Source organism: Protopterus annectens, chromosome 12.part0 (assembly GCF_019279795.1).
Source record: "Protopterus annectens isolate FY-2018-M chromosome 12.part0, PAN1.0, whole genome shotgun sequence".
NCBI lineage: Eukaryota > Metazoa > Chordata > Ceratodontiformes > Protopteridae > Protopterus > Protopterus annectens.
In genome coordinates, this window is record NC_056746.1 from 4,492,856 (window position 1) to 4,519,862 (window position 27,007).

Consider the following 27,007-nt stretch of genomic DNA (forward strand, 5'->3'; position numbering starts at 1 on the left):
TCCGTAATGGGGGGTGGTGGTGGGATTTGGATATCTAGGGTGATTAGCTTAGGGTCCAATCTGACCGAGGAGTTGACTTCAGGTGTGGAACACTGGTCACTCATGTTGATAATGATTAGGTCTAGGATATTGTTGCCCCTGGTGGAGGTGTGGATAAGTTGATCCAGGGCATTGGAATTTATGAATTCCAGAAAGTGTTGAGCGAAGGAGTTGGTACATGAGTAGTTTTCCCAGTTAATGGTGGGGTAGTTGAAATCGCCCATTATTATGGTGTTTGGTTGAACCCTAATATTTTCTAGTACATCAAGAAAAGTGGAGTGGGAATCCTGGGGCATGGTGGGGGATCTGTAGCAAGCTACAATTTGGATTGCAGTTTTGCCCAGAGTTGGTTGCACTTGGATAACCTTGGATGTGTTATGCTGAGCAATTTGCGTGGAGGTGTGGATACCCTTAATGAATATGGACACACCTCCCTCTTTGGTGTTCCGGTCCAAGTTAGGTGGCCGAAAAGTGTGGTGTGAGTTATATAACCTGGTAATGCAGGGGTGCTCTCTGGATCCTTGAACCAAGTCTCAGTCACTGCACAGATATTGATGTTCTCCATTTTAAAGAGTGCCTCTGGAGTGCATTTTGAGATTTAGACTTCTAGCATTACCCTCAGTTTTTACTTACCTGTTCCTGTTACGGTGGTGAATTTGTCATCTGGACCTTGCCTAAAAAAGGCACTATAGGGGCAGCAAGAGCCTTAGCCAGTATCCAGAATCCCAGGGGTGACAGGTGCAGGCCATCTCTGGCAAAGCATCGTGGTCTGTCGACCATGTCCTAGGCAGACAGATACTGGATCCCCTTAGAATGACACCAGAAGCTTAGCCAGTTGTTGAAGTCAATCATTTTGTCCTTGAACTGCGGTATCATTCTGGGCGATGGCAGGATTCTACTCAGGGCTAGGGCCATACCTGCCTGGGCTACAAGATCGGAGAGTTCTTCCATGTCCCTTTTCATGTAGTCCAGTGAGGTACATCTCAGGTCATTCACACCAACATGGACAATGACAGAGTCATATTTGTACTTGTGGAGTGACCTAAGTGCGCGGGTTATGTGGTGGATCCTGGCAGCTGACAGTAACCTTCTCCTTGTTTAGTCTGGTGAGTGGGACATCAGTGTGCCTGACTAGAGTCACCTATGACTAGTGTGTTGGGTACGTTGTTTTGCTTTATGGGCTGTGGTGTTGAGTGGCACACTTGAGTCTGTGAGCTGTGTGTCATTTGGGTTGTGTTGGGTGGAGGTTGCTTGCGTTTCTGCTTTGGAGGTCTCTGTTGCTTGAGCAGATTTATTGAAAGCCTCTGCGAAAGTTTGTGTATCCATGTGTGAATTTTGGTGGTGTAGGTTTAGTTGGGACTATGTGATGAGTGTGGTGCCAAGTGTTTACCTTCTCCTCTTGACTGTCAAGTTCATTCTTAGGTGGAGAGAGCTTTACCTCCAGTTTTGCTATATAAGTGCATCTCTTACAGGTTGTGGTGTTGGGTGGTAGGAGGAGAGGGTTGTCTGTGTACTTGAGGCAACTGCTACATTGCCCCAAGGTGCCCAGATTCATCAGATAGATAGATGCAATGGGAGGGTGGCCTAGTGGTTAAGGTGTTTGCCTTACAACCACAAGGTACAGGGTTTGAGTCTCACAAGGAATAATTGGCTAGGCTTAAAATGGCTCGCAAAGGCAGTTAGCCTAGTACTAATCTATGAGCCTATGTATTGTCATTAACTTAACTTGTATTGTCATATAACCTAAGAACACTGGGAGCTGACCCTTGGACATGCCTGAATAAAAAACTACTTTCTTCTAGTCAGGTGAGGAAAGTGAGTATAAGAGCCGTCTTTCTCTAAACAAGTGAGGAAAGTAAGTACAAAACCTGTTTTCCTCTAGGTAAAGAGGAAGGTTGAGTGCTGTAGTAATTTGTAGATTTAGTGCTAACAACAAGCTCTGAACAAGTGCTGAGCGAATAAGCAAATTCAAGTGCTAAAACTAGGAATCTGTATCTGGATCTTGTGGTAGATAGGCTACCTAATGCTTATCACTCCCACTGATAAGCTAGAATGCTTCCCTCCAACACAGAAAGGCTTGGGGGCTCAGAAACTTACAAACACTCCTGAATACAGCAAATCTGTATCTTGGCTAGACTAGTTACAGGAAAGTGGGAAACAAGCGCAAACGCAGGCTTTTAAACTAAAAAGTTGAAAGAGATGGAAAAACTGTTCAAACGGCCATTAGACTACAATTTCTGGGCCAGAAACCACTCTTGTGGTAGGTAAGCCAACTAGTGCTTACCACTCCCACTGATGAGCTAGAAGGCTTCCCTCCAACACAGAAAGGCTTTGTGGGCTCAGAAGCTTACACACAGTCTTGGTTACAGCAAATCTGTATCTGGACTAGACTAGTTAAAGGAAAGGCGGGAAACAAGCTTAAAAAAACATTTTTTTTGGAAAGTAGAAAGGGAGAAAGGAGAAACGGAAGATAATTCAAAATTAAGGACCTAAGTGGCTTACCCTTCCTTCACAAATGTTCTCTCTCTATTAGGTAGAGTGAGCTAGTGACACTAGACTGGAATAGAGCTGGGTTAGAGCTGAACAGATGGGACTGGTAGGAGTGTCTGAAGTCAAAATATGATCTCACTGTACTCTGTTGAGTGAGCAAATGAGATAGACCCAGGAGGAGTGTTCAAACACAAATTTACAGGAGGGGCGGGCAGTTCCAAAGCCACCAAGATTAATACCAAAACAAGAACAGGGAGGGTGGGCATGAAACTAACTTCAGAGACCACAGTATTCTATGAAACAATTAAATAGAAAAATAAATAACTACAGAGAGACACCAACACAATATTCAATGAAACAATTAAATAGAAAATGAAATGGCAGTACAGTCTTTAACATGGAGTTTGTACTCAACTCAGCTAGTAATGCAGTTGATTGCAGGTATGTAGCAGAAGCCAAACAACACAGATATTGAGCAGTAATAAATTCAAAGTTTTTATAACTTTTTGGGGGGGGGGGGGCAGGGAGATGGACTGTAATATTTGTCCACAGAATTCTTGGAGGATTGGGGTGTGGAGAGAGGCTTTGGTTTAAAAAGTTTTATTTTAGCTTTGTCCAAAGTTCTTGTGCTAAGAGATTGGGGGGGGGGGGGGGTGGCTTGTCTGTGATAATGTTCAGATTTTAGTTTTTTTACTCAGTCCTGCATATGAATAGTCATATTTTTTATTTATTTACTTTTGCTTTCTCCAGAATTGTGGTGAAAGTGGTAGTGGGGTCATAGTGACTGTAAATGTTTTGGGTTTTTTTTCTTTGTAACAGCAATATTTGCAACTATCTCTTGTGTTATGCCTTTGGTCTATGATTTTTTACTTTGTCCAGAATTGTGCTGAGAGGTTGAAAGGGGGGTGTGAGTGTGTTATAGAGTGTCCTCATATCTGCTTGGGATTTTTTGTTCTCTCATGAAAAAATTGAGTTCATGCAATGCAAGACCTGTTCTAGCATCTTAATAAGTTTTAGATGAGTGTTCAAAAGCTGATGTTATGCCTTTGCCTTTTTTTTTTCTTTGTCCAGAAGTGTACTGAAAGAATGTTGCAGAATGCACAAATATAATTTTAATGCAAACTCTGTTCTACAACTTTTTCTGCATTTGTAATAGCAGTGTTTAAAACTATCCCAGATGTTCCATCTTTGTTCTGCAATTATTTTTGGCTTAATCTAGAATTGTGCTCAAAGTTTAGGAGGATGGTAGGGGTTGTGAAAATGTTGCACTGTGTTCTGATGTTTGGTATTTTTGGTCTGTTTCTCATAAAAAAAAAATGGTTCAAGCAATGCATGCTACTGCAAAATCTGTTATACTATCATCTTTATTGACTCATAAGCCATGTGATTTAAATCTGTAACGTTACGCCTTTGTCTTTTTTTTTCTACTTCATTCACAATTACTGTGCTAAGAGTTTGGTGGTGGAGAACTTATCTTTATAAGTTTCAAACTGAATGCTTAAAACTATTACTAACATTATATCTCTGCTGTGCAATTAATTTTGGCTTTATCTGGAATTGTGCTGAAACATTGGGAGGTTAAGGGCTGTGAGAATTCCGCAGAATGTACTGATGTTTTAATTCATACTATTGCATACTCTAATTCTAGTACCTTTGTAAGTTAATAATAGCAATGTGTAATGCTATCTCTGATGTTATGGGTTTGTTCTTTGATTATTTTTGGCTTTGTCTAGAAATGTGCTGAAACATTAGGCGGGGGTAGGGGCTGTGAGAATTATGTCCAATGTTGAGATGTTTACCTGGTATTTTTGGTCTGTTACCCACAAAAAATGTGGGTTCATTCAACGCATGCTACAGCAAAATCTGTTCTAGTATCTTTATTAGCTCAGAAGCCCAGTGTTTTAAAGTCCTAATCTTATGTGCTGAGAGGTTGGTGATAGAGGGGGTATGAGCTTTGTGACTGTTTCAGATCGTGCTTGATATTGTAATCTGTCCTTCAAAGCAATTTGGTTTTCTTGCAAACTTTGAGGATTGAAGTAGAGAGAAGGGGGTGTGGCTACACCTGACATCTTCCTAGGTAGGGCCCCCAGCATGACACTTGCTGAGGGCCCCCAAAATGCTAGCACCGGCCCTGCCTCAAACTTTACCGGTCTGACTACCTCGGTAGGGAGCATGTACTGCCTGCACTCACTTAAGATAACACAGCCTCAATGGGCCCCAGTTAATAATCCTGAATTGATCCTGAGCAGTCTAAAATATGACTTGTCAGGATCCTTGGAGTCACTGTTTAACTGTAATGCCACATGAATGGAGGACTGTGCCAGTCATCCCCCATTAGTCTGACTAGTCTTATTTGCAAAGACATAGAAAGAATTATCATGGAAATAATCAACAAGGGCATAGGAGACCTTCAGACACTGGATCCATCCCAGTTTCTTTTTCAAAGTGAAGTCTTGCTTGTTGAACCTGGTGAACTTTTTTAAGGTCACTAAGACAATGGATGAGTGGAAAGCATTGCATACTGCCTTCCTAGATCTGGCTAAAGCATTTGATACAATGTCTTACTCCAGCTCAGGCATTGTCAGCAAACTTGTGGAACTAGGCATATATCCCTTTATAAGACAATGGATAATTAGCTGGCCCACTGATGTGACCCTAGAGGTTAGGAACTGTGAATCCATCTCCACAAAGTGGTCTGTCAACAGTGGAGTCACTCAGGGCTCTGTGCTGTGCCTGCTCCTCTTTGTCATCTACTTCTCAAAGGTCAAAGCCAGTGTTAGAGAACTGTGGCTGACCAAGTTTGCTGCTGATTACAAACTGGGAGCAGTCATTGAGTCACCCCAAAAAGAGGTACTTTTCAGAAAGGTCTAACAGACAAATGCTTGGTGTTAAAACCCTTCCAGTAAATGCATTATAGTACCTTTTAGGAAGTTTGCTACAACAGGTAGCTAAGTTATCAGTAAAACACTCCTATAAGTTGATTTACTAGTGAAGGATCTGTGAACTCATGTGGATGGTAACCTAGCCTTTAATCAGCATGCATCCAAGGCAGTAAAAAAAAAAAATCCTATCTTGCTCAACTTGATGTTTGTGTTTCAGTCCTAACAAATGGTTTATCCGTCTCCCAGTAGCCCCCAGTCAGCCAGAATACCAAAGGTAAGTAAAAATGACGTCAGTTGCCGTCTGTTGTAAAGGACGTCAGGGCGTCCGATACAAAAGGAGGCAGACAAAGTCACTTCCTCAGTCTTCCTTGCCGCGGAGCCCGAAGCTTTTCAGGCACTAGTGCCTGTCGGCAGTTTGCTTTTGTTGGTTTCCGACCACAAAGAGTTGAAGTCTACTACAGCTAAGTACCCCATTGGGGATCCTCTTTTCTTGCCTTAACGAATGTCAGAAAAAGTTAGTAATTGCCTTACCTGTGGAAAGCAGATTCCCCATGGAAATTTTCATTCCTATTGAATTATCTGTTTAGGCCTTGATCACGACGTTCCCAATTGTAATCTTTTTGTCTCCTTTAATCTGCGTACTGTCTGCTGTTGGGCTAAGATTTTGGCTAAGCATTTCGGAGTTTGGCCCAAGTTTGTTGGTATGGCGTCTGCCAGTTTTCAGGCTTCAGATATTCCAAAAAAGCTTAAGGACAAGGACTGAGACAGGCCTCAGAAAACTAAGTCCTCGGATGAGGTTAAGTTGGTCGTCAGTCAGGCAGGAGCCAGTGAGACGCATTCGCAGTCCCTGCAGTCTGCAGGTGTACATCCGCAGGCCTTGATTATGTCAGAGTCTCTTAGGCCTTCGGCCTACGGTTTGTCTTCCGACCTGTCGCTGGTTGCCTCTTCTGCTGGGGCCAGTACTGCTAAGCTGACTCCAGGGTCCGAGGGCTCAGCTTTTACTCTCAGACAGGAAACTTCTTTCTTCCACTCCTGCTGTTCTTTCGGCAGTTGCCAGGCCTCCCGAGTCCTTCAGGCTGGCAGGTAAGCCTTCCATTCGTATGCCTGTGAAAAGGCAGACTCCAGTTCCTTTTGGTTCCCCTCAATCCCAAATGGTCAAAATGGCTAATGATTTGTTAACTCTTATTGGGGGTTCTCCACCTCATCCTCCTAAAAGTTGTAGGGATGATTCTCCTGAGGTTTTGTCCTGTTCAGGATCGAATTCTTCCAGCATTTCTGCTGATGAAGAGGAATTTTCTCAGGCTTTTTCTCACTTTGAGGATTCAGATGCAGAAGAGTCCATTCCTTCGGCCTCTCCTCCTAAGGATTTTTCTTTTGGTGACTCTTTAAATACCCTTCGGGAACATTTTAAATGGGAAAGCCAGGATTATCCCCAGTCAAAGAAACGGATTAGGGAGTTTTTGGATCCGCCTTAGCATAAGCCTCTGGCTATTCCCCTGTGTTGGAAGTTGATGTTTTTCTGGAAAATTCCTAGTCTCCTAACTCAGTCCCCCCTGCTCCCAGGAAACCTAACAGGTACTACAGAGTCCCTGATTCTCATCTCTTTCTTTTCAGGAACCCATTGGCAGATCCAGAGGTTATTTCTAAAGGAGTTAAGGCCACTGTTACCAGGAATCCTGTTCCTTCAGGCAGTGAATCTTGGAACCTTGATAGGTGGGGCAAGAAAGTTTATACCTCTGCCACCCTGGCTATTAGGGCTACCAATTGCCTTTTTCATATGCTGAAGTACCAACAGCACACCTTGGAGGCTATCAAGTCTAAAATTGCAAGTGTACCTCTTTTGGCATAGAGTAAAGACATGCAAGATGTGTTGAATTCAGCCACTCTGGTCATTAAGCATTCCTTGCATTGTGGTTTTGACATCCTTGAGGCCTCCAGTAGGGCTCTGGCTACTGGATCTGTTATGAGAAGGCATGCTTGGCGCAGACAACAGCCTCTTCCAGAACCTGTTAAGGCTAAGCTTTTGGATGTACCTTTGCATAAAGACGATCCTTTTCGCAGCAAAGTTGAGGAGCTGCTTAAGAAGATGAAGGATAAGGCCAAGTCCATGAAACTGTTAAAGATTTTCTGCAAGTTCAACTCCCTCGCTTTAGCAGGAATTACCCTTCTAAGAGTTGGACGTTTCCTGATACCAGCAGACAGAACCGTTCCAGGACTAGGGGTTACAAATCTTCTAGGGGCAGACAGCTAACCCTCAAAGGTCTAGGTGGTGGCAGGCTTCCACTTCTAAGGCGGGAAGCTCTAAGCCTGCATCTCAGTCAAAACACTCTCAATGACCTTTTACAACTTCTGCCTGTTCTTGCTTGCCTGGAGAGTCCTTTAGAGGGAAGGGTAGCCCTTTTTTCAGATGTCTGGGCCTCTATCACAAATGACAAATGGGTGCTCAGAAGTGTGTCCCTGGTGCACAAGTTTTCTTTCTGCACCTTTCCAGCTCCCAAGGGATTCCCAGATGTACCTCCAAACCAAAAGGCAGAAGTAGAAAAACAAATTTTGTCTTTGTTTCATCTGGGAGCAATAGAGACGGTTCCTGCTCAGCAGGTAGGCCAGGGCACTTATTCCAGGCTTTTTCTAGTTCCAAAAAAAGACGGCACCTGTCGTCCTATCCTAGATCTTTCCATTCTGAATTCTTTTCTAGTGATTCCAAAGTTCAAAATGCTCACTCTGCATCTGTTGCTACCAATGCTAGAAAAGGATTTCTGGCTGGTAATCTTGGATCTCAGAGGCTTATCTGCACATCCCTATCTGGCAAAGTTGCAGGCAGTATCTTCGTTTCAGAGTGGGCAAGCAACATTATCAATTCTCCGCGCTGCCTTTTGGCTTATCCACTGCTCCCAGAGTCTTCACGAAGTGCCTACTCCCAGTCATTGCTTTTTGCAGGCAGAAGAAAATTCAGATTCACCCATACTTGGATGATTATCTGACTCAAGCAAGTTCTCAGGAGCAGCTACTAAAGGATCTGAAATTCGTAAAGACTCTTCTCTTCCCTGGGTTACACTCTCAACAAGGTAAAATCAAAAATGGTACCATCCAAGGAGATAACATTCCTGGGAGCGAGTCTGAACACAGCCGTCCAGATGATATATTTCACCCAGGAGAAGCAGACAACTCTGTCAGTTTACTTCAAGGACTTGGCAAGCCTGTCCCAGCTCCCTGCATAGAAATACCTGCAAGCTCTGGGATTCATGGCATCTTGTATTCTCATGATTCCATATGCAAGACTGCATATGAGGGAATTGCAGTGGTACCGCAAGAACATTTGGTGTAAACACACACAGGATCTGGTTATGATGATCCCTCTGATTCCATCTCTGCAGACGGAGTTGTTATAGGTTCATAGGTTCATACTAGGCTATCTGCCCTAGGGCATTTATAAGCCTAGCCAGAGTGTGTTTGGCTTTCGCCACCCATTTTAAATTAATTTTGCTATGCCCTTTTTCGAGGTTAGTATACTGTGCCTCTGTCTAACAGTGACACAGAAGTGATACCCGGGGTAAACCTACGATCTCCCATCCACTCAAGATTCCTCTTGAAGCGAGTCAATGAGGGACTCTGCCTAACCTGGACTGGGATTTTATTCCAGAGTGAAGGGAGCCCCTCTGGGTTATGAATCTGTCCCTCCAGCATGTCCTATTTATTTCAGTGCTGAGGTTCATGTCTCTCGAGCACGTAGCTCGATGGGATTTGGATTTTCTGAGGTGCGGCATGTCCATTAATTCCGGGTTGGACATGGCTTTATACGTCAGGCACAGATCACCTCTGAGCAGGCGGTATGCCACTGAGTAGAGCTGGAGTTTCTTTAACCGGGCAGCATATGGCATCTGTTTGAGCCCTTTGATCCTCTTGGTGAGGTACTTTTGGGGTCTTTCCAGTTGCTGCAGGTGTCTGGTAAGGTACATCCCAAAAGGGGCATTGTAAATTATGGGCCTGATGAGGGATGAGTAAAGAGGCACGATGACCTCCCCTGATCTAGATGTGAATCCCTTCATGATTAGGCAGGCTATATAAAATGTTTTTCTAACCACTTTGGCCACGTGGTTGTCAAATGAGAGATTGCGGTCAACTTGGGTTCCCAGGTCCCTAATTACTTCTTCTGTACTTAATGGATTACCACCTATGTGGTAATTTGTGGGCACTTTGTTTTTGCCAAAGGGGATGACTATACACTTTTTGGCGTTTAGCTTGAGGCCATGGCTCTGGCACCAGTTGTCTGTTTCTATGAGGCCCTTTTGGAGGATGCTTGTGTCAGCTGGAGAGTCGATTATGGCACCCAGTTTGCAGTCATCTGCGAACTTGGTCAGCCACAGTCCTTCCATGTTGGCCTGTACCTCCGAGAAATATATACCAAACAAGAGAGGTCCCAGGACTGAGCCTTGTGGGACGCCACTTGTAACTGGTTTGGAGTCTGACATGGCTCCAGCAATTCTAACCATGTGTGTTTTGTGCTTGAGCCAGTTTGCAACCCATCTAGTGACATAGGGGTTTATATTTAAGCTGGTGAGCTTATCTATAATGCCCGAGTGGGGTATTGTATCGAAGGCTTTTGCAAGGTCCAGGTAGGCTGTGTGGACCACCTTCCCCTCGTCAATGGCCTTGGTGACTGTTTCATAGAAGTCGACCAGGTTTAAGAGGCAGGATCTGCCCTTAACAAAGCCGAACTGGGTAGGATCCAGTGTCTGTAGGTCCCCGATATCTTTATTTATGAGGTCCATGATCCTTTCCATAGCTTTGCAGACCAAGCTAGTCAGGCTTATGGGGCGATAGTTTCCAGGATCCGTTGAGGCACCACCTTTGTGGAGAGGGACCACTGTTGCTGTACGCCACTCTTTGGGTACATATCCTGTAGTAAGGCTGAGATTGAACAATAGTTTTATGTTTGGGTTCAGCTCTTCTTGGAGTTCATGTAGGACGCAGCCCGGGACACCGTCTGGTCCCATCGATGCTGTGTTTTTTTGCTTTGGAGAGGGTGGCTCTTACCTGAGCATCTGAGATGTCGGGGGGGGGGGCAGCACTCTGCTGGGATAGATATTTTCCCTTTTGGTGGTGGGGGGGGGGGCTGCGCTGAACCTGTCAGCTAGGATGTTGGCAATGTCTGTGGGTTCGATGTATTTTTTGTCATTTTGGAGTAATTCTGAGCATATCTGGGAATTCCCACCCAGGTTCCTAACATAACTAAAGAAAGCCTTGTGATTATCCTTAGTGTCCTGTGCAATTTTTCTCTCAAAGCTGGCCTTAGACGATTTTATGAGTGCCCGTAGTTTTTTTGCTAATACTGATCAGAGATGCCTTCCCTTTTTGGGATTTTGCTCTATCATGTAGTAGCTTCCTCCTTCTATTGTATAGTTTGTTTATGGCTGGGGTCCACCAGACAGGACGTCTGCCTTTGGAGGATTGGGTCTTGGTTTTATTTGGGATTGCATGATCCATGCATTCCTGAAGGTGTTCATAGAATGAGTTTATAAAGGATTCTGCTGTCTTGGTCGTATTTTCCACAGGCTCGGGGGCTTTGAAGGATTCCACCTCGGTTTTGAGGAGTGTGAAATTTGCTTTAGAGAAGTTTTCACTGTGGTTTTCTGGGCAGGGGGTGGGGATGTGAATATCCAGTGAGATTAGTTTATGGTCTGATCTTACCAGTGAGGGATACACTTCTGGTCTGGAGCATAGAGTCCCCATGTTGGTGATGATCAGGTCCAGTACGTTTTCCTCTCTTGTGGGAGTGGTCACCAGTTCCATAGCATTTGAGTTTATAAATTCTAGGAACCTTTGGGCTAGGGTGTTGGAGCTAGAGTAATGCTCCCAGTCTGTTTGGGTAGTTGAAGTCGCCCAATATAATGGTGTTTGGAGAGACCTTCATATTTTCTGTTCTCAGGAAGGCCGAGTGGGGTTCCTGGGTTTGGGAGGGGTGATCTGTAGCAGGCTATAAACTGGAAGGCAGTTTTACCCGCTGTTAGTTGCACATGGATAGTCTCTGATGCTTCGTGCTGTGCCACCAACCTGGAGGTGTGGGTATCTTTGACGAATATTGATATTCCCCCTCCTTTTGTGGTTCGGTCCAAGTTTGGGGGCCGAAAAGCATGGTATGAGGTATAACCTGGTAGTGCTGGGGTGCTCTCGGGAGCCTTCAACCAGGTTTCTGTTACTGCACAGATATCGATGTTCTCCATGCTAAGGAGAGTTTCGAGTGCATGCATCTTGAGGTTTAGACTTCTGGCGTTGAGTAGCATTACTCTTAGTTTCTTATCCCTTGTGATACCTATGGAGGTGGGTTTGTCTTTTGAGCCTTGCCTAAAAAAGGCACTATGGGGGAAGCAAGAGCCTTTGCCAATATCCGAAAGCCCAGGGGTGACAGGTGCAAGCCGTCCCTAGCGAAGCATCGTGGCTTGTCGAGCATGTCATCCCAGGCTGACAGGCATTGGATCCCCTTTGAATGACACCAATACTTAAGCCAATTGTTGAAATTAATCATCTTGTCTTCATATTGTGGCATCATTCTTGGCGAGGGTAAGATGCTACTCAAGGTCAGGGTCATACCGGCCTGGGCTACATGCTCAGAGAGCTCCTCTGTCTCTTTTCATGTAGTCCAGGGAGGCCTGTCTCAGGTCGTTCACACCAGCATGGACAATGACCGAGTCATATTTGTACTTGCCTTGGAGTGACCTGAGTGCTTGTGTTATGTGGCGGATCCTAGCGCCCGACAGGCAGCTCACCGTGACCTTCTCCTTGTTCAGCCTGGTGAGCGGGACGTCAGTGTGCCTGACTATAGTCACCTATTACAAGTGTATCAGGTGTATTGTTTAGCCTTAAGGGCTGTGACTGTTCGGCACACTGGCTTTGTGAGCTATGGTGGGCTGGTGGGCAACAGCCTGTCTACAGAACAAGGGCATGCCCTTTCAGACACCTCCTGCCACTCAAGTTCTGACTACTGACGCATCGGACTACACCTGCGCAGCACACCTGGATGGTAGATGCATACAGGGACGGTGGAACACCCAGCAGATGCACCTGCACATAAATCTAAAGGAGTTGATTGCAGTTGAACAGGCCTTGCTAGCCTTCAAGCACCTTCTTTCTCCAGGGACCCTACTTGTCAGAACAGGCAACACCACAGTCATGTGGTACATCAACAAGCAGGGAGGCACTCATTCTTACCCCCTGTGCAGACAAAGCATGAATCTTTGGTCCATGGCAGCATCCCTGGACCTGCATCTCCTAGCTCAGTTCCTTCCAGGAAGGCTCAATGTTTTGGCAGACCAGTTGAACAGGCGAACCCTGGATCCTCGTGAGTGGCAGCTGAGCAGAGCAGTTTTTTGCAGCATCATTCAACATTGGGGCATGCCTCAGGTGGAACTTTTCTCCTCCCCGGACAATCATCTTCTACCTCTGTCTTGCACCAGACAGCATCACAGCAGAGCCTGGAGAGTGGATGATCTGTCCTTCCCTTGGACGTTGCTATCAATGTACGTGTTTTCCCTCCTCTTCCACTCAGAGTGTTGTTGAAGATCAGAGATGAACGACCAAGGACTATTCTCATAGCTCAGGACTGGCCCAGACAGCATTGGTATCCACTGCTTCGCAGTCTTGCTCAGTTTCCTCCTTGGCATCTTCCTCTGTAGCCAGATCTTTTGGTTCAGGAAGGGGGAATTATTCTGCATCCTCATCTTTAGTCCCTTCATTTGGCAGCATGGCTCATAGTATGACTCCTTCCTTATCTTCTTTCCTTTCCCAACAGGTGGTTGATGTGCTGAGGGAGGCCAGGAGGCCGAGCACTAGGAAGTTCTACGCTGGCAAATGGGAAAGGTTCTTTCATTGGCTGCAGGCTAGAGGGGAGTCTTCTTCTCAGCCTACCCTTCCTCTGATCTTGGAACACCTGGCTGAATTGCTTCTGGGTGGTCTTTCTTTTTCTTCTATCAAGCTCCATGCTTCAGCCATTTCTGCTCATTGTTCTCTTGAACAAACCATTTTCTCTCATCCCCTGATGAAAATGTTTCTCAGAGGTGCTTGCAACTTACAACCTCCCAGAAGGGCTCCTACTCCAGCCTAGGATCTTAATTTTGTTCTAGAGAAACTCACTCTTCCTCCTTTTGAGCCAGCTGCCACTGCAGATTTAAAGGTTCTCTACTGGAAGATTGCTTTCCTCTTGGCTATGAAGTCAGCAAGGTGGGTTTCGGAACTGCAGGCTTTGATGGCTGTGGAACCTTTTATTATTTTCCATCCAGACAGGGTCTCCTTGAGAACCAATCCCTCCTTTATGCCTAAGGTGGTTCCTAGCTCGACTCTTAAGTCCATATATCATCTTACCTTCTTGCCTAATTCTCGAAGTAAAGGTGAAAGGATCCTGCATTCTCTTGATGTGCACAGACTGCTCGGGTTTTACCCGGACAAGACTAAAGACCTTCGGAAATCAGCTCAGTTATTGGTCAGTTTTGCCCATGGAGCTCAAGAAAAGGCTATTTCTAAGCAGACCATTTCCAAGTGGATTGCACATTGCATCAACTTTTGCTATTCCTTTCATGGCAAGGTTTCTCCTCAAGGGGTTAGGACCCACTCTACTAGAGCAGCTTCCACTTCTGCAGCCTTTTTAAGGGGTGTCCCTACCAAAGATATTTTGGAGGTTGCCACTTGGTCTTCTGTTCACACTTTCACGAAGCCTTATAATTTGCCTCTGTTTTCCAGAGCCAGGGCAGTTTTTGCCACTGCTGTGTTGCAGGGCATTATCTCCAACCCTTGATTCGGTTGGTTCTTCCTCCCTTTTCACTGGGTTTTGGTAATCAACCCATTTGTTAGGACTGCAACAGTGAAACACGATGAACATAGTACAATTGTGTACACTTAACATAAATGTAGATGTTCGAATGTATTCACTGTTGCAGTCCTGGTTTCCCTCCCTCCTTCCCCCTTTTTTGATCCTCTCCTATTCTTTTTTCCTGAGGTGCAGGCTGAATTGGATATTATTTACCAAATTGACATTTGGCTTAGCCTTTTTTTCTGGGGCTTCTGATTGTTATGGCAAGAAAGACTGAGGAAATGACGTTGGCTGCCTCCTTTTGTATCAGATGCCCTGACGTCCTTTACAACCAACGTCATTTTTACTTACCTTTGGTATTCTGGCCGACTGAGGGCTACCGGGAGCTGGATAACCCATTTGTTAGGACTGCAACAGTGAATATATACTCTAACATCTACATTTATGGTAGGTGTACACAACTGTACTTTTGTAAGGGCATGGCATCTGGGTCCAGAATGATCATTGTACCACTGTACTCTACTCTTATCAGACCCATCTTAAAGTATATTTCCCCCTTTGGTATGTTTCTGGCCAGACACATACAGCAAATGGAACATCCACAAAGGATCCTTAAAAAAAGAATACCTGGCATAAACTCAATCTCCTATGCTGATCACCTCAAAGCCCTGTTTCTTTACTGTGTATCATACAGACTTCTGAGGGATGATATTTGAATGATGTACGAGGTTCCCCTGGACCATATTTTGATGAACCTTCCACATCTGCAAAGCAAACAGTATCAGAACTACTAGATAAGACCTTAATTTTTTTTGTAATATGAATAGGACATGATAAAGAGACCTATAACGTTTCTCAGAGAGTTGCCATTCTCTGGAACTGGCTACCCATCCATGTGAAACAGATTTCCTCCCTAACCCTGTTTAAGCGCAATTTTGACCAATCAGTGGGTAATTGGAAATTCACCCGTTGTCTGGCGCCTATGTCTCTGGACAGAAGCAGTCAGTAAATCACCCCCCCTATAAATCATGTGAGTGGGTTGTTAGCCTGGTATGAGCCTATGAAAGGCCAGTTATCAGACCAAACAGATCAGTGTATTTTAGTTTTGAATTGCTGTATCTGAGCTTTAATGTTTTCTGGAGTCTGCTTCTTTGTCAGCAGTCTATGCTTTAGTAAACCACAAGCTGAAGTAGTTTTTTCAGTCCTTAACACATTGATTATTTTATTTATTTATTTTATTTTATTTCCAGTTTGATTACCGGGGAAGTCCACTGGGCCCCAGAGAGCCCGTTTTTAGTGGAGTCCTGGGGAGAAAAGCTCCATGAAACAGATTACAGTAAGGATAGCAGTCCAATAAAAATAGGGTACAACTACAAATACATATCAAATAATACAAAGTGTGAGCAATTTTGCCCATAGTGGAAAAATATCGTGCAGATACATTTTAACAAATTCACACAGTTAGTCAAAGTCAAAAGCTATTTACAATATTTACAGAGTGTGAGAGATAGTATGGGAATTATCTATAGAAGGTTATAGCCAGCAATAAGGTGCTTAGGAACTCAGGGGGATACCCTTCCAGGGGCTTTTGTTAGAGTTCTAGGTAGGGAGAATGCAGTTACATTTCCATTTGGAGGAGAGGTAGGTGCAAAGCTGTGTTTTGAAGTTGTTTGTATTTGACATTGTCCTTAGTGTGGAAGGGAGAGAGTTCCATTCTTACCTAAGAAGAAGGAGAGGAGAAGTTGTCCAGCAGGATGTTTAGGTTTGTGGATAGTAATCAAGTTTTGGTGTTCAGATCTAAGAGTTGGGGTGTATGGGGGAAGGATGTTGGTTAGAGCTGGGCATTTGGTTGTATTAAATATTAGTCTATGTGCTGTAGTTAGCTGGAGGAAGTCCAGGTAATTTGTGAATTCTAACCAGTTGAGGGATTGGAAGTAACACAGTGATGTATGGAATGTTTGGCTTTGGTGGCAAATTTAGAAAGGAAGTGGTTGTTCCTGTATAGCATACCTCGTTTTTAGTGGGTTTTCTTTATATTTTGCTGAATATGGATGTCGAACCTGAGGTGTTCGTCTATAGTTACACCGAGTAGGTTGGCAAAGGGAAAAACTTTGATCGGACAGTTGCTTTTGGCTAAGGATTTGGGAGGAATTTTTATCAACAGAGAAAGATTTTGAGGGAGTGAATAGTAGTATTTTATATTTGTTAGCATTGAGAGAAAGGTTGTTTTGGCACATCCAGATCTCAGTAGTTGAGAAGGCAATACGCGTTTTAGATAGGAGTTCAGAGAGGTTAGAGGCAGAGCAGACAAGTGTAGAGTCATCTGCATATCGGATGACTTTGGCATTAGGAATAGCAGAGTGAAAGTTATTGATAAAGATATTAAACAGCATTGGTCCAAGGATGGACCCCTGTGGTTCTCCAGTAGGAGTGGGTAAGAAAGGTGAGGTGCCTTTTTTCCATTTCACAGCCTGATATCTATCTGACAGCTTGAGAACCAGGAAAGTGTGTTTTGGGAGAGATTTAGGTTTGATAGATGACTTAGAAGGTGCTTATGGGAAACAGTATTGAATGCTTTAGAGAGATCTAGGAGCACTGTGGATACTAAGTTCCCAGAATCTCGGGCTTCATTGACAGTTTCTAAGAATGAGAGTAGAGCTGTTTTGGTGCTATGTCCTGGTCAGACGCCATGTTGGGTAGGGGTAAGAAGTTGTTTTTTAGTCAGAAAAGGCATAAGTTGGAGGAGGATGCATTTTTCTAGGATTTTGGAGATTGGAGAGAGAAGAGCTATACGGCGGAAGCTTTAAATGTTAGTGTTTTTGCCTTCCTTGTGGAGAGGAAGACTAAAGGTGGAACACCAAAGTTTAGGAACATAGGATTCCTTTATAGATCTATTAATTAGGATACTAATTGGGAGTGCTGTACCATAGTCAGCAGACTTGAGAAAAGAAAAGGGGTTGTTGTCAGGTGCATTAGAGCAGGGTTTAAGTTTGCATAGAAGTCTTTATGTAGTTTGTGGAGACAGGTTTAAGCTCAAACATAGGGGAAATTATTTGGGGACTTAGATGTGGTGGAATGTAGGAGAGATGGGTCATTGTTGGGAAAAGTTTTTTTAGGTTGGATATTGTCTCTATAAAGAAAGAGTTGAATAGTGAGGCTACTTCGAGGTCAGATTTACTTGGGTCCGGATATGGGTTATTTTTGGAGCCTGGGTTGAGGAGTGCGTTTATGAAGTTGCAAAAAAGCCTAAAGTTTTGGGGATGGTTTGACTGGAGCTTGGTGTAGTAGGATTTTTTGTCTTAGAATATTTTGTTTTTTTGCAAAGTTACGGAGCTGTGTATATTGGAGAAGGGTTTCGGGAAGTTTATTCTTTTGGTAAAGCTTCCAGGATTTGTCTCTGATGAATAATTTGCTTTGTTTCTTTGGTTAGCCAAGGGGCAGTTATAGTTTTTATTCTATTTTTCCGTGGTGGAGCTAGGGAGTTTAGAGTGTGTAGAAAAGTAGAATTAAAATGGTCTATGGCTTTATCGAGTGGAAGGGTTTTTAGAATGTTCCAGTTCATTTGTTTGAGATAGTTAGACAAGATTTTGGGGTCAAATTTACTAAGGTTGTGGGTCTGAATATATTGATGTTGGTGTGAATGGGAGGTGGTTGCACAGTGAATGAATGCTGGGAGGTGGTCACTAATAGAGTCAGGGATGGTGCCCGAGTTGGCAATTTTATTTGGATGGAAGACTAAGATTCAATCAAGAGTGGATCCTGAGGGATTTGTTTTATTGGGTCTGTTGATGGAGTGGATTACTTGAGTAAAGTTAGAGGTTAATGGACAGGAGGGAGGGCATGGGACTGATTTTGTTCCAATCGATGTTTACATCGCCTAGTATGCAAGTTTCATGGTTAATTTCAGCTGAGGCTATTTAGTGGTGGTTATTACCCCATGTATGTCCCAACCCCCAGCTGTTCAGTTTTATTGTTTAGCGTTAAATTTAAACTACTATACATGGCTGCTAACTTTTGTTTTTTTTTATATAAATAATCCAGGTTGTGCAAATCATGCGTCGAGGCAGGGAGACCCTGTTGACTTTGCTGGAAGCGTTTGTGTATGATCCTCTTGTTGACTGGACAGCAGGTGGGGAAGCAGGGTTTGCTGGTGCAGTATATGGTGGATGTGGACAGCAGGCAGAGAGCAAGCAGAGCAAGAGAGAGATGGAGAGGGACATTACTCGCAGCCTTTTCTCATCAAGAGTTGCTGAAATTAAGGTAAGTTATGGCTTTAAGCATTGTGCAAAAGCTGTAGAAAAAAATGACCTTGTTTGTGATCTTACTCTGACATTTAACTGCTGAGAGTTCAGGGTAAAACTTCTAGACATTTTAAATAGTGGGTATAGTTGTAAATGCTGTAGGGATAATGGTTAGGTTTGCTTAGATTTTGAAATTATAAGACTGTTTGCTTGTTGTATGTTTAGCTAGCAGTGGTTAAAGTATTATCTTCACTGATGGTATACATTGAAATGTTTAAAATTTCTTATTTGTTATGGTCTCTTGTAGGCTGTCATCTGTTGTGGTACCCATCTTTAAGAATGGTACACAATTTAGTTACTAACTACAGATCAGTCAGTTTAACTTCTGTCCTGGAAAATGTGTTTTGAAAACTGTGTTAAATTTTGTTCCTGTTTAGGTTTTTTCTCCATAAGTCTATAGACCTTTGTCTGCATGCTTTCAGAAAAGGATACTCAACTCTAACAAACTTGGTTGAGCTTTACATTTATATGAGCTGGGCTAATGGTATGGGTTTTGCACTGATTGTTGTGTAACTGGATTAAGCCAATGCATTCAGTACATTGCCACATAAGTGATATTGACATTGGAATATAGCTACAGTAATCCATATATTATGACTGCTTGTCGCACTGCAGGTTAACTTTTCTAGGGTATTTGTTAATATACAATGTTCTGTAGTCCTGTCTCGCCTTCATTCTTACACATGGGTTCGGAGCCGATTCTCAGCTCCGACTCTGCCTTTTTAAAAGCTCAAAGTCTTCTAGTTGGCTCGTGGCTAGGTAGGTATCCCATGGTGCACCAGTATAATCCCCAGATCTTGTTTTCCGCGTCGACAAGTTTGGATGTTTTTCTTCTTGGCCATGGCTAAGTCTAACACATTTTGCTGATCTTTTGGCTAATTTCCACTGATGTTCTTCGTGTATCACTGTTGCAGTCATTATATTTAGGTAATCCTGCTGGCAAGTTTCCCTCAGTCGGCATGAATTCCAAAGTCCTGGGTCCTGCGTCGGCTGCTGTCGGCTCTTCCCTGACGTCAGGGGTGTGTAAAAAGCGGCCGACGCCATTTTCTTCAGTCTTTCTTGCCGCGCGGTGCCTGAAGCAGAAGCAGTTTGCAAGTGCCGCTCGGCTGACTCCTGAGATTTTCGTGTTCGAATTTCAGATCCGAAGTCTTCATTAAAGCTAAGTACCCCGTTGGGGAAACTTTTTTCTTGCTCCAGACCGATGTCAGAAAAAGTTAATAATTGTATTTCTTTTGGAAAGCAAATACCTCATAAGGACTTTCATTCCTACTGTATTCCTTGCCTAGGCCTTGACCATAACGTTTCAGGTTCTGTTTTGTGCTAGATTCAACCAACGCACTATTAAGCGTCAGTATGATTTTGCATCAAACTATTTTGGACGCAGGTTTAATTTTCCAGAAATGTCGTCGGATAGCCATCTGACAAACTGAGTTCACAAAAAGCAAAAAGAAAAGGATAGGCAACCGAGGCCCAAAGCCGACGACGAAGCTTCTCCTAAGCCAGTTGCCGGTTCTCAGTGAGGCGCTTTCGCAGCCCCTGACGCCCGCTACTTTAGAGTCGCAGGCCGCTACCGACTCCCACATGGAGTCGGCTATGCCGCTGGAAACTCAAGGTATTGGAGCCTCGGACACTGTTCCTTCAGATGGGTTCAGAGCCGCTGAGCAGGCACCGGCTTCTGAGGGTGTTTTCAGGCCTAAACATCTATACATTAAACCGACTTCAAAGACAAACAAATTCAAGAGCCATGTGGACAGGCCTCCATGCCCAAAAAACAAATGCTCAAAATGGCCGAAGACTTGATTACCTTGATCAGGGACACCCATCCCCCTCCTGATAAGAGACCTAGGCAAGAGACAAACTATGACTCTTCAGATCAGGTTTCTATTTCTTCTGATTCCTCTTCTGTTCAGGAATATTCTCTTCCCCCCTATGAGGATTCTGATGCTGAAGAATCTGTTCCTTCAGCTTCTTCTCCTGAAGACTATTCTTTTGGGGAAACCTTGCATACCATAAGGGAGCACTTCCACTGGGAGAGCCAAGATTTTACTAAAAAGAGGCTCAGGGACTTCCTTTTACTAACTCAATGCATGGCCTTTAGCCATTCCACGTGTGTTAGACATTGTAGATGTATTTTCAGAGTCTAGTGTGACCCGACTCCTTACCCTCCAGCTCCTGTTAAGCCTGACAGATATTACAGGGTTCCTGACTCTCATAAATTCCTTTTCAAAAACCCTGCTGCAGACCCAGAAACTATTTCACAGGGTCCCAAAGGGGTTAAGGCTTCTGCTGCAAAAAACCCTACCCCTCTGACAGAGATTCTAGGGCACTAGATAGATGGGGAAAAAAGGTTTACACATCTGCTACCTTTCCTATAAGGGCCTTACTGTCAGTTTCATATGCTCAAATATCAGCAACATGTCATGGCATTGCTTAAACAGAAAATGTTGTTAAACTCTGAATGTGCAGAAAAGAAGGAAATGCAGGATATATTGCATGCAGCTGAACAAGTTGGAAAGCAAACTTTGCAATGTGGTTTTGATTCTCTGGAGGGCCGCATTTAAGGGCTCTGTAATTAGGAGGCATGCTTGGTTAAAGGAACAAAATCTGTCTGATCATGTCAAAGTTAAATTATTAGATGCACCTTTACAGCATGATACTTTGTTTGGTGTTAAGGCAGAAGAGGTGTTAAAGAAGATGGAGGACAAAGCTAAATCTATGCAAACTGTCAAAGATATTTTTACAAGTACAGCCACCTAAGTTTAGTAGACACTGGCCTACAAAAAATTGGTCCTTTCCTGCCTCAGACAGACCTCAAAGGGGCAGATCCAGACGACCTAGAGGCAGATCTCAGCCACAAGGTTCATACAGGTCAAAGCAATGGGGGTGCTTCTACCTCCAAAAGCGGAGAAGACAAATCACAACTTTACAGAAAACAGTCCCAATGATTTCCCCCTGCCTATGCCAAGCACTTATCTCCTGGCAGCACCCTTAGGGGGAAAAAATAGCACTTTTTTTCTCAAAATTGGCACATTATAACCCAAGACAGGTGGGTTCTAAACAGTGTCACAAGGCTACAAGTTCCACTTCCATACCCTGCCAAAGACAAATGGTTGGCCAGATCTGCCAAAAAATCAATGGGCAGAGGCACAAAAACAAGTCTCATCCCTCATGGACATGGGGGCCATCCAACAAGTACCAGAGCAAGAGCAGGGACAAGGATTTTACTCAAGACTGTTCTTGGTACCCAGAAAAGATAAAACCTGGAGACCAATACTGGACCTATCTATCCTAAACACATTCCTGGACATAGCAAAATTCAAGATGTTGACTGTACAGCAGCTTCTGCCCATGCTGGGCACGAAGGCTTGGCTTGTGACTTTAGACCAAAAAGAGGCATACCTGCATGTCCCAATCAGACAATCATGCAGGAGATACCTCAGATTCAAGGCTGGCTCAATGCATTACCAATTCTCTGCACTGCCCTTTGGCTTATCTACTGCTCCCAGGGTCTTTACAAAGTGCCTGGCACCAGTAATTGCTTTCTGCAGACAGAGGAATACAAATATATCCTTACTTGGACGACTGCCTAATTCAAGCAGAGAACAAGGACATTCTTCTACAGCATCTGTCTTTTATGAAAAGACTTCGTACATGCCTAGGGTACACAGTCAACGAAAGGAAATCAAAATTAGTACCCTCTCAAGAGATAATATTCCTGGGTGCTAGCTTAAGTACAACTGCCCAGATGGCTTATCCCACGCCAGACAAAGAAAGGCAACTGACTACCTATTTCAAAATTATGTCAACAAAGGCCCAGTTATCTGCAAGAAAAATTCTGCAGGCTTTGGAGTTCATGGCATCCTGCATCCTACTAATTCCATATGCAAGACTACATATGAGGAAACTTCAATGGTACCTAAAAAGTGTTTGGACTCAACATTGCCACAGTCTGGAAACAATGATTACTCTCATTTCCTGCCTTCAACAGGAGTTTCGATGGTGGGCAAAGGCTTGTCACCAGAACAAGGGGCAGCCATTCACATTACCCCCAGCCAGGAAAAACCTAACAACAGATGCATCAGATTATGCCTGGGGGGCCCACATGACAGGAAGATGCATTCAGGGCACATGGTCCGCAAACCAAATGCATCTACATATCAATCAAAAAGAGATGCTAGCTGTTCAAAATGCCCTGACAGCCTTCAAGGACCTACTTCATCCGGGACAACTACTGATAGACAACACCACGGTCATGTGGTATGTAAACAAGCAGGGGGGGCACACATTCTTACCCCCTTTGCAGACTAGCCATGGCTTTGTGGGACAGCATTGACTTACCAAGTACATCTGCAGGCACAATTCCTGCCAGGAAAGGAAAATACTCTGTCGGACGAACTAAGCAGAAACCTCATGGACCCCCACGAGCGGCAGCTGGATCCACAAGTCTTCCGCATGATAACAAGGAATTGGGGATTCCCGGACATAGATCTATTTGTCTCCCCTCACAACTTCCAATTAAAAAGATTCTGCACAAGGACTTATCACAGACAAGCATGGAAAGTGGACGCCCTGTCTGTATATGCCTTTCCCCCACTGCCTCTCCTCCCCAAGGTACTCCTAAAGGTCAGACAGGAGAAGCCAAAGATGATACTGATTGTCCCAGACTGGCCCCGCCAGTACTGGTACCCAATCCTAAGGAACTTGTCTCATTGCCCAGCTTGGATCTTACCTCAAATACCCACTCTACTGACCCAGCAAAACAGTCGGATCCTGCACAGCCAACTCAGAACTCTAAACCTGGCAGCATGGTGGATAATGTCATACAAAACACACCTCTCAGTAAAGCTGTGATGGATGTCATTTTGGAAGCCAGAAGGCCTAGTACTAGAAACTCTTATGCTGGAAAATGGAAGAGATTCTGTGCTTGGAACCAGGCACAAGGAACTGATACAGCTGTACCAAATATCACTCAGATTTTGCAATACTTAACTGAGATGTTGGACAAAGGCCTATCTTTTTCATCAATTAAAATTCATGCCTCTGCCATTTCGGCTCATTACAATACAGAGCCACCAATCTTTTCTCATCCTTTATTAAAACAGCACCTCAGAGGAGCCAAGAATTTAAGACCTCCAAGGAGATCCCCAACACCTCCATGGGACCTCAACTATGTCTTGGAAAAACTCACCCTGCCTCCCTTTGAGCCAGCTGCTACTGCTGATATAAAGTTTTTATCCTGGAAAACAGCTCTGGTCCTAGCAATAACTTCTGCAAGACGAGTTTCAGAGCTACAGGCACTCATGTCTGTGGAACCTTTTATCATGTTTTATCCAGATAGGTTTCCCTGAGAACAAACCCAGCATTTATGCCTAAGGTGGTGTCCAGTGTGGCTCTTAACCAAACTATTCATCTGCCAACTTTTTATCCAAACCCACAGAACAAGGGGGAGAGAATACTACATTCTTTGGACGTACACAGACAGCTCAGATTCTACTTGGACAGAACCAAAGTTTTCAGGAAGACAGAGCATTTACTAGTGGCATATGCTGCAGAATCCCAAGGAAAGGCTATCTCAAAGCAGACTATCTCAAAGTGGATAGGCCACTAAATTAGTTTCTGCTATTTTCACCATGGCAAGCCAGTGCCTAAGGACATTAGGCCACATTCAACCAGAGCTGCAGCCACTTCAGCAGCCTTTCTCGGGGGAGTACTAACCAAAGACATTTTAGAAGCTGTTACTTGGAGTTCAGTGCACACCTTTACAAAGCACTATCATCTGCCACTCTACTCTAAATCCAGGGCAGGCTTTGCCACTGCAGTTCTGCAGGGCTTCATAGCCGGTCCTACTGCTGTTTAGCTCCAGCCTCCCAACCATAGATTTGGGACTCTACCCAAATGTAATGACTGCAACAGTGAAACACGAAGAACATAGTACAGTTGTGTACACTTACCATAAATGTAGATGTTCGAGTGTATTCACTGTTGCAGTCCAGGTTTACCCACCCGCCATCCCCCTTTTCTCTACTTGAAACTTATCTTTCCTTCTCTGAATTATACAACCTATGTGGTGTATTTGCTTGTAGATGAAGGTAAAGTTTATATTGCTGCATGTATTTTTACATATATATATATATGATATATATATATGTATATAAATTATGACTACCCTTTTTGGGGAAACCTGACATCTGGGGCAAGAAAAACTGAAGAAAATTGCGTCGGCCGCTTCTTTCATACCCCTGACGTCAGGGAAGAGCCGACAGCAGCTGACGCAGGACCCAGGACTTTGGAATTCAGGCCGACTGAGTGCAACCTGCCAGCAGGATTACCCAAATGTAATGACTGCAACAGTGATTACACTCGAACATCTACAGTTATGGTAAGTGTACACAACTGTACTTTTTTCATATTTAGATAGCTTTATATAGCATTTACTAGTGTCGTTTTTGTAGTTAGTTTAGCATTTACTGGGCCTAGCATTTACTGGGCTTCTCCCTGTGTGTTAAGTTTTCTGAGAACAGTTGGCCTTATTCTCATTGGTATCCTGTGTGCCAGTTAGTTTATCACTGGTGTTACTATATATGTGTATATATATATATATATATATATATATATATTTCTAATAGTTTAGATATTGTTTATATTAGTGGTTGTAGGTGCTTTTTTGCGTAGTTTAGACTGTGTGTGCAGTATTATATAAAATTTAGATAAGCTTTCTCTGTGAGCTGTGTTCTTAGCTTAAAATAGCTTTTGCATGTGGAGCCCTCCGCATAGTTGTATTTGCAGTTAGAAAGGGGTTTTTGACCTTCTTTCTCTTTCTCTGATTTGTTAGAGATTCTTTTTTTCTCCTGTGTGTGTGCGAGACTGCTAAAATTGTCTTTCTAAACCTTTTCCTCTTCTAGGTCCATTTTAGTTAGAGGACCTAGGTTTTCTCCCTTCTTTCTCTAACCAGGGCTAGGCCCATTTAAGTTAGAGGACCTAGTCCTCATGGTTGTGTATCTGCTCGTACTTTAAGGGCTAGGCCTGTTAAAGTTAGAGGACCTAGTCCTCCCACTCTCCCATTCTTCTCAGTGTGTGTCTGGTTAGCTTAATCTCCTGTGAGATGTCTAAGGAGGTCAAGGACTCAAGGATCATAAGCCCTCTGGCTTTAAAAAGTGTGTGAAATCTTCACAGAAGATGTCTGTAACGGATGGCCACAGTAACTGTATATACTGATGTTCTTCATCTCACATTGCTGCAGTCATAACCTGTGGGTAGTCCGCTGTCCTCGGTCGGCCCGAATACCAAAGTGTTAGGCTGGCGTCGGTCATGGTCGCTCAGATCTGACGTCAGTACGCCGTGGTACTAAAGCGCATGACCGACGCCATATCCTCAGTCTTTCTTGCCGCATGGTCCGAAGCAGAAGCAGCGTTTGCAAGTGCCGTCAAGGCCCTGAAATTTTCGTATTCTGAGTTTCAGACCGAAGACCAAGTTGGGCTAAGTACCCGTTGGGAATATTTTTGTCTTTTCTTGCCTCAGTTAAATCCGGATGTCAGAAAAAGTGAATAATTGTATTTCTTGTGGGAAACAGATACCTCATAGGGATTACCACTCTCTTTGTATTCCTTGCTTAGGGCCTGAGCACGACGTAGTCGGTGCTTTGTGCTAGATTTAATAAGCGCACCATTAAACGCAGGTTAGATTGTGCTAGGCTTGTCTTCAGTAAGCGGTGTAATTACAATATGCCGTCGGATCCTCAGACGCCCGCTACCGCTAAGAAGCGTAAGGACAAATCGTTAAAGTCCAAGCAGGATGAGTCGTCCGTTACGGACGCCAGTTCTTTAGAAACTACGGTGGAATCTGTGGATCCAGCCGAGGTTTCAGCTGAGTCTCAGGGGGAGCCTTTAATTTTGCAGGATGTGGCCTCTCAGGAGTCGGGTCAGGCTGAGGGGGCCTCTCAGGTCTCTGTAGTCCCTTCTTTGCATAAGGTGGTTAGGCCTTCTACTTCTGTCTCTAAGGTACCTTCCAAGGTCAGGCCTGGTTTGTCTTCCTCTGGCCAGCCCTAGTTCTGCAGGTTCTGTACCTAAAAGCATATGCTGAAAATGGCAGAAGATTTGATTACCTTAATCAGGGTTCTTTGCCCTCCAGATAAGAGGCCTAGGGTGGAGCCAGAGGTGGAAGGATTGGAGCATTCCTCAGATTACTGAGTCTTGCTGAAGACATTCAGGATTTTCCTCCTTATTCTGATTCAGATGCAGAGGATTCTAGTCCTTCTGCTTCCTCCAGAGGATTTTTCTTTTCTGAAACCCTGCATTCCATGAGGGAGCATTTTAAGTGGGAAGGTCAGGATTTCTCAGATTCTAGAAAGAGACTTAGGGAATTTTTGTTTTTACCACAGCATAGGCCCTTGGCTATACCCCTGTTTTGGATGTTGTTCAGGATGTTTTCTCTGAAGCTTCCTTAATCCTGATTCTTTGCCTCCTGCCCCGGTCAAGCCAGACAGGTATTAGAGTGCC

General features: G+C 44.0%; 1 protein-coding gene across 1 annotated transcript in view; it reads left to right on the forward strand.

Annotated features, from left to right (window-relative positions):
* The window catches only part of LOC122817306 (serine/threonine-protein kinase SMG1-like), a gene marked incomplete in the record, with an annotated part of 2,898,779 nt that overhangs the window by 2,168,262 nt on the left and 703,510 nt on the right, over window positions 1–27,007 (forward strand). The window contains 1 exon segment of the mRNA XM_044090530.1: window positions 18,253–18,471. Within this exon segment, the coding sequence (XP_043946465.1) occupies window positions 18,253–18,471 (219 nt within the window).